Source organism: Vicia villosa, linkage group LG2 (genome assembly GCF_029867415.1).
Source record: "Vicia villosa cultivar HV-30 ecotype Madison, WI linkage group LG2, Vvil1.0, whole genome shotgun sequence".
Classification (NCBI taxonomy): domain Eukaryota; kingdom Viridiplantae; phylum Streptophyta; class Magnoliopsida; order Fabales; family Fabaceae; genus Vicia; species Vicia villosa.
The window spans coordinates 198,080,772-198,088,227 of NC_081181.1; the positions used below are offsets into that span (position 1 = coordinate 198,080,772).

Genomic DNA, 7,456 nt, shown 5'->3' on the forward strand with positions numbered 1-7,456 from the left:
TTGATAGCGGAAGGATGGTTGGATCAACAGCGATTGATACCATGATAGAGTTTTAGAAGCTCTGCATTCTCATTGATTTGATGAAGATGATGATAAACAGAATTCTGTTACAAACTGTTACAATTGATTGCACAATGCATAAACTGAAAACTACTTGGCTTATCCACATATATTCTATCCTATACAATAAGTGGGCCATGAGTAAAACAGAAATAATACAAAGCCCAATTACAAGAGTGGGCTAGCCCAGTAAATTCTATGTACACTAATATTCATCTTCTTTAACTTTTCTTTTTCACTTGAAACGCACTTATGCAATCATATCTTAGCTCAATCTTTTTTCTCCAAAATTAATTTATAAATTTGTTTTTAATAGGTCAGTCCGAAGCCCGCTTGATTGACCCAACCCATAAAAAACATAGGTCTGATGGTCTGAAACAAAAAGATAGGATTGTATTTTTTAAAAGTTTTTTTGTGGCCCAGTCTATAATAAAATATAGGGTTCGTGGGTCGGTTTGATAGACCATACCTATTTTGACTGCTCTTTACATGATAAAAAATGGGCAAATTATAAAGTATTCAAAAAGTTTTTTTAAAATATTGGTAAAATTTGGGCTGAATTATAAAATATCAAAATGTTTTCTTTAATATTGGTAAAATGTGACATGCATTTCAAGAGTTGAACCGACAACATTACTTGTGATTGAAGTGTATTTAGCCATTCGACTATTAACTGTTTGATATTTTGTGTATATAATTTATTCAATCGTCTTTTAAAATAATTTTTCACACTATTTGTTTTTGCTTTATCGGGTATTATTTCTAAAATTGTTTCATTCTTCACAATTCTTGACTTGTTTATGTTGATACCGTTCATGAGATTTAATCTTTTGGTATTAGTTTGAGTTTTGCAAACGAGGTGTTTGTTGAAATGCCACAATGAATTTACATATGTTGATTTTTAGTATAACTTGTATATAATTGTTGTAACATGTTTGCAAATAGATATTGTTTGTTGAGAATGCATTAGTTAACTGAAATTGTTGTAATCTAGTAGTGGTATCACACTATCACTAACTATGTACAAGGTTGAATTTCAAGTGAAGTTGAATGGTTAACTTGTAAGTATTGTTTCTGTAGAGTATTTGATGACGACCATATATGCTTACTATTTGTTTTCTTTATGGTAATTGGATTCTTATATGGTTACAATGAATTCTATAAGTTAAATTATATCCCTCATTTATTGTATTCATTAGTATCTAGTATAAATGGTTGATGCACACTGTACGAGTGTTGTAAGTCCAGAGTTGGGCTCCAAGTTATAAAAAAGTATATTATTATTATATTAATAAATATTACTATAAGAATATATTAATGTTGAGCTCTTGACTAGGTGGCTTAGGATTAGGAGGAGATTGTAATTGTATAGATCTTGTGTTCAACACACAAGAAGCTCTTAACTTTTTTATACTAAATCCTGATACCTTACTTAATTAATAGGTGCACGGTAGGTGTAATTTCTAGTGCTTGTTATGTATTTTGCGCATTATTGTTATATATGTATTACTTAATTCTAGTTACTCAATTAATGCATTAGATTCAAATGGTTATGTACTGAGTTTTCCTCCTAAACATTCCTCCTTGTATTCTTTAGTTTTTAGCAGTGTTATCGAATAGCGGCGCCATGGCCGCTATGGCGGATATACATGGAAGTTTTTGGGCTAGCCGATATTATGGGTTTTTCCGCCATAATCCGCTATAATTCCGCCATTCGGCATCCACAACACTGGTTTTTAGTTGATTATGACTATGGGCTCAAATGACACTATTGTGCAAAGGTTCTTTACTCATGGTCCATTGAAGGCAGTTGCTTCTACAACACTGTTAATCACTGCAAATTGCTTTAACTATGTATTCAACTATTCATTTATATTCTTAATTTGGCAGCTCTGAACGAGACTTTGGATGCTGAAGTCAGGCACTTAAGACACACTGTTGCAGAATTTGGCAGAGAGTTCCTCCTCTCTTCTCTAGTCTCATTGACTCACTGAAAAATGAATGTATAGTAGATAGATAAATACTGACATGAGTACTTATGAGGTAAGTTACTTGAAAACAATTTGCACTTATGTACAGATGTTTTATAATTGATTGTGGCTAATCTGTCTCATGGAACATAATTTGAACTAGCTACTTAGAGTGTGTATGCATTTTCAGCTTCTTGTCTCTTGGTTGTAAGGTATATATATTATGCGTGTTGATCATTCTTAGTAAACACTCATTCTGAAAACATATTTGAAACTTTGTTTCTTCTATACATAGTTATCTTTTCCTCTTTTAGACGGCCTTTGTTTCTAAGGTAAACAACAAATACGTGAGAATAGGTGTCTCATTCATGATTTAATCTTTCACTATTTCTTATTTACAATCTTTGACTCATAAACTTATCAAGTTATTGAAAGTAAACTTGCAACAATCACCACCACATTCTCATGTAAACTTGAATTGGTTCTTGACTACATCTCTATATTTATGATTTACAGATTTGCTGAGAGGGTAAGATTTTTTGCTAAGATACTGATTGGTATTGTAATATATGTGTGACTTGTATTGTAAGATGAAATTCCTATTACAAAAGAGAAGGCAACACCAAAACGGAATAAATATCTTACGATACAAGTCACACATATAATACAATTTGTTTACAGATTTGCTAATATTTTTTTGATATTTTATAAAATTAAGTTCTCATAATCCGATACTACTATTTTCTTGTAGTTCATAGTTACTGGAATCACTACTTGGTTGGAGGACAAAACTTGATGAAGACTACTTGTAATTATTGTGAGCATTATGCAAAATCCATATTTCTATAAACAACTTCTAGTTTTATATTAGAAAATGCATATTGAACTTTTTTTTCTATAAAGGATGTATTACCATTCTCATCAGTTACTTCAAGAGTATTCTCATGAAATTACCGCAGAAGAAAAGATGACTAAATCTGCGATGATGGTATAAAATGCTAACTCAACTTAACAAATTATTTTATTCTTTTTAATTTTTGAAATTAATTTGCTGCGGAATCAGAATTTCTGTGGTTTTATATGCAGTCTTACCTGCGGATTAAACAGCAGTTTTACCTGTAAATATTTCCTGCCGAAATACTTACCCAAGTTGATTTAGCTGGGAACCAGTGTGGCAGGAAAAACTGCAGGAACCATGTTGCCTACAGAAATTTAGCTTAAATCCGAAGGAAAACAGAATATTTCTAATAGTATTTTTTTTTTCTTGGTGGGTCAGCTCATGGGCTCCTAGCTGTTTTGACGGCTGTAATTACAACTATTAAATGTATCATAAGATAACTTATTTAAGCTACTGCCACCATTTTACTATCCATTGTATCACGATGTGGTTTCAGAGTTTATGATGAAAAAATTAAGAAACGTTAGATTATTTTATGAAATCCTCTTGAATATTCTTATATGAGATGATGTTAGGCCCCATGTGAAAAGCAGGTATTATTAGCTTCTTCTATAACCTTCAATTATTGTACCACAGTAATCCTTTTCTTTTCCTTTAAATAAAGTGGTAACAAAATGCACTTTAGTACAACATTTTGTAGTGGAAAAATAATTGAAGATAGAGTTGATTTGCGATTAATCGTGTGAAATACCAGCTTTGAGAAGGCCTAAATCACTTGTATCAAGTTTCCTATCCAGAGTTGAAATGATTCTCCTACATGTTTGGTGAGTATATTTCTTCTGGCGAATTTTACAGCACTCTTGTTTTGAATAGGTTAACTTAATCTTCATTTTTGGAACAATATTGATGATGATAAGGTTTAAAATAAAGAAACAAGTTGTATTGATATACTACTTATGGGTATGGTGGAGTACTTGTATTTGTGTTAAAGCAGGAAATGATAGTTTGAAGGCGGGTGAAAGATTGGTTGCCAACTCCAGTCTATGGTCTAAGCAAGGCAGGTATTATCTATCATTCGATAGAACAATAGAGAGTGGAGAAAATTATAATTACTTGGTTATAGTAAGTAAGAATTATTTTGGTGATCGAGGATCAGTAATATGGATGTATGATAGAAACCATCCAATTGATATTAGTTCAGCGGTTTTATCTCTAAACTACTCTGGTGTGCTCAAAATTGAATTTCAATATAAGAAAGAAATAATCATTTACTCTTCACCTCAACCTATAAACAATACTGTGGCTACTATGCTAGACACAGGTAACTTTGTACTTGAACAACTTCACCCCAATGGAACTAAGAGTTTATTGTGGCAGAGTTTTGATTATCCATCATACACATTGGTCCCTAAGATGAAGTTAGGTGCTAACCGAAAAACTGGACATAATTGGTCATTAGTTTCTTGGTTGAGTCATTCGGTACCAACTTTGGGTGAGTTTAGTCTTGAATGGGAACCAAAAGAAGGTGAATTGAACATTAAAAGACACGGGAAAGTGTATTGGAAAAGCGGAAAACTTGGAAATAATGGATTGTTCGACAATATTCCAGCAAATGTTCAACAAAATTATCAGTACATTGTTATCTCTAACAAGGATGAAGATTCTTTCAGCTTCGAAATTAAAGACCAAAATTATAAGATGTTTCCAGAGTGGTTTCTATCCACTGAGGGGAGGCTCTCGAGTTCGGAAGGAGAGTTAGGAAATGCAGATATTTGTTATGGATATAATAGTGACAGAGGATGCCAAAAATGGGAGGATATACCAACTTGCAGGAAGCCTGGTGAGGTGTTTGAGATAAAGATAGGCAGACCCAACAGTGATTATGCTATCTTCCAAGAGAATGCGAGTTATATTTACAATGATTGCAAGATGATTTGTTGGAGAAACTGTAGTTGCAATGGATTCCGCAAATATTATGGTAATGGAACTGGATGTATATTTTATTCATGGAATTCTACACAAGATGTTGATCTGGAGGATGACTTTAAATTTTACATATTGGGAATGCCAAATCACAAGGGTAAGTCTAAAATCATTTTAATTAGATGTTTTGTTACATATCAAGTTTTTGATTTTTGATTTATTTTTATAAGTAACAACACCTATAGGTGAAGATAAGGTCAAAATTTTACCATAATTTTTCTGTAGTTAAATATAGTTGATTACACATTTGATAGTGTTTAAATAATCTCAAGCTCCTTGTCCTAACAATGTTTGAAAACCTAATAGAAATTGAAAAGGAAGCTATAAATATTAATTTATTGTCTAAATATATACTGAATGCAGGTCAAAGAAGGTGGATATGGATAAGTGCAGCAATAGCAGCTGCTATACTTATAATATGCCCACTCATTCTATGCATAGCCATAAAGAAACACAAATATGGACTTAAAGGTACTTGAATACTTTGAAAAAAAAGTCAAATACAAACTTTTAAATAAAATCCATTTATTTTTCTCTTTAATTCATCTTGCTATGCAGGGAAGAAAGTTAAAAGAAAGGAGAAAGAGATGCAAGAGCTGGCCGCTTCCAATGAATTATATAGTATCAAAGATCTTGAAGATGATTTCAAAGGACATGATATAAAAGTTTTTAGCTATGCATCAATTTTAGAAGCAACCATGGACTTTTCCCCGGAAAACAAGTTAGGACAGGGAGGCTATGGACCCGTTTATAAGGTGACTAAAAACTACTCAAATAAATGATTTTAAAAGTAATTACGTATAAAATCAAATGTTTTTAAAGATTAGGTTTTGAATAATTTAGACAGTAAAATATCTTTAAACAGATTCTGCATAGGAGTTAAATACTTAAAATTATGTCACCATCTCAACATGATTATTGAGATCTTTTACATCTTAACAATCTGTCCTTATTTTATGAAATGTTGCTTTATATTATGGATGATTTTTCTTTTACAAGTTCAGGGAATCTTGACAACCGGGCAAGAAGTTGCTGTAAAAAGACTTTCAAAAACTTCTGGACAAGGAATTGTTGAATTCAAAAATGAATTGGTCTTGATATGTGAACTTCAACACACAAATCTTGTACAACTACTTGGTTGTTGTATTTATGAAGAAGAAAGGATTCTAATTTACGAATATATGCCAAACAAAAGCTTGGATTTCTATCTATTCGGTGAGGAATATGTGATATTTTTAAAGACAAATGCATCAAACTTATTTGCATTCTTAACTTAATATTTTAGTAATTGTTGTGGAAGATTGACAAAAATATCCATTTTGATTTACTACTTATGTGGAGTGTACATTCTAACATAAATTGTTACATTTTCACTTGGAAGATTCTACAAGAAGGAAGTTACTTGATTGGAAGAAGCGCTTCAACATTATAGAAGGAATTTCTCAGGCATTACTTTATCTTCATAAATATTCAAGACTAAAAATCATTCATAGAGACTTGAAAGCAAGCAACATACTTCTTGATGAGAATATGAATCCAAAAATTTCTGATTTTGGCATGGCAAGAATGTTCACACAGCAGGAATCAACGATAAATACCAACAGGATTGTCGGGACATAGTGAGTTTTCTATACTTTATTGTTTCTAATGTCTCCAAAAAACTTTTGATAATATTGTTAAATAATTTTTGTTTCAGTGGATACATGTCTCCAGAATATGCTATGGAAGGAATTTGTTCTACAAAGTCCGATGTCTATAGCTTTGGAGTGTTGCTACTTGAAATTGTTTGTGGAAGAAAAAACAATAGCTTCTACGATGTTGATGGTCCTTTAAACCTAATAGGACATGTAAGTAAAACTAGTCTCATTGAGTTTATTATTTTTTCAAATATTATCTAATCTCATTAAATTACTATACTAGGCATGGGAGCTATGGAATGATGGGGAGTATATGCAGTTAATGGATCCATCATTAAGTGACTCATTTGTTCCTGATGAAGTGAATAGGTGCATTCATGTTGGTCTCTTATGTGTACAGCAATATGCAAATGATCGACCTACAATGTCTGATGTTATATCAATGTTGACAAACAATCATGAACACATTACTTTACCGACAAGACCAGCATTCTATGTTAGAAAAGATATCTTTGAGGAGGAAACAACTTCTAAAGTTCTGGACACTGACACTTATTCTATAACTGGAAATTCCTCTTCGGGTGTAGAAAGGAAATAAATAAATTTATTAGTATAGATTTAAGACTGTTGAGTACTATGAAGACTACATAACTTGCTTTTCTTAAAACTTTGACAACTCCAATTTCATGTGATTAGCATCTATTATATATTTGGTGTCTCTTTTCCTTTCAAATTTCATGTAATTTCCATATACTATATGTTTGTTTATATATGTTCATTTGTCAAAAAAACACTTTTAGAATTTATCAGATGTTACACATTTTTATTTTGCAATTTCGCAGTGATAAACACGCAATAAATCAACAACACCAAAAGAGATAGTAATGATAGTTTTAGTTTTTAAATTG

At 31.7% G+C, this 7,456-nt stretch overlaps 1 protein-coding gene across 5 annotated transcripts; it reads left to right on the forward strand.

The window, feature by feature from the left end:
* The first annotated feature begins 617 nt into the window (after positions 1–617).
* LOC131653528 (G-type lectin S-receptor-like serine/threonine-protein kinase CES101) lies at positions 618–7,240 on the forward strand. Of its 5 annotated transcripts, none has more exons than XM_058923700.1 (9): positions 618–2,847; positions 2,934–3,018; positions 3,117–5,008; positions 5,275–5,382; positions 5,470–5,666; positions 5,916–6,126; positions 6,293–6,530; positions 6,608–6,758; positions 6,832–7,240. In XM_058923700.1, exons 3-9 carry the CDS (start codon positions 3,835–3,837, stop codon positions 7,144–7,146), a joined length of 2,394 nt encoding a protein of 797 aa, XP_058779683.1. In that variant the 5' UTR covers positions 618–2,847; positions 2,934–3,018; positions 3,117–3,834; the 3' UTR covers positions 7,147–7,240. The 5 variants fall into 5 exon arrangements, with proteins under 5 accessions (XP_058779683.1, XP_058779684.1, XP_058779682.1 ...); XM_058923701.1 differs by having other exon boundaries at positions 618–2,103; positions 2,782–2,847; positions 2,934–5,008; XM_058923699.1 differs by having other exon boundaries at positions 618–2,103; positions 2,782–5,008.
* Positions 7,241–7,456: the final 216 nt, after the last annotated feature.

Coding starts and splice junctions, on each gene's coding strand:
- LOC131653528 (XM_058923697.1), top strand. CDS start 3,835: ATGATGATAAGGTTTAAAATAAAGAAACAAGTTGTATTGATATACTAC. Junction 5,009..5,274: donor GGGAATGCCAAATCACAAGG/GTAAGTCTAAAA, acceptor TACTGAATGCAG/GTCAAAGAAGGTGGATATGG. Junction 6,759..6,831: donor CTTTAAACCTAATAGGACAT/GTAAGTAAAACT, acceptor TTACTATACTAG/GCATGGGAGCTATGGAATGA.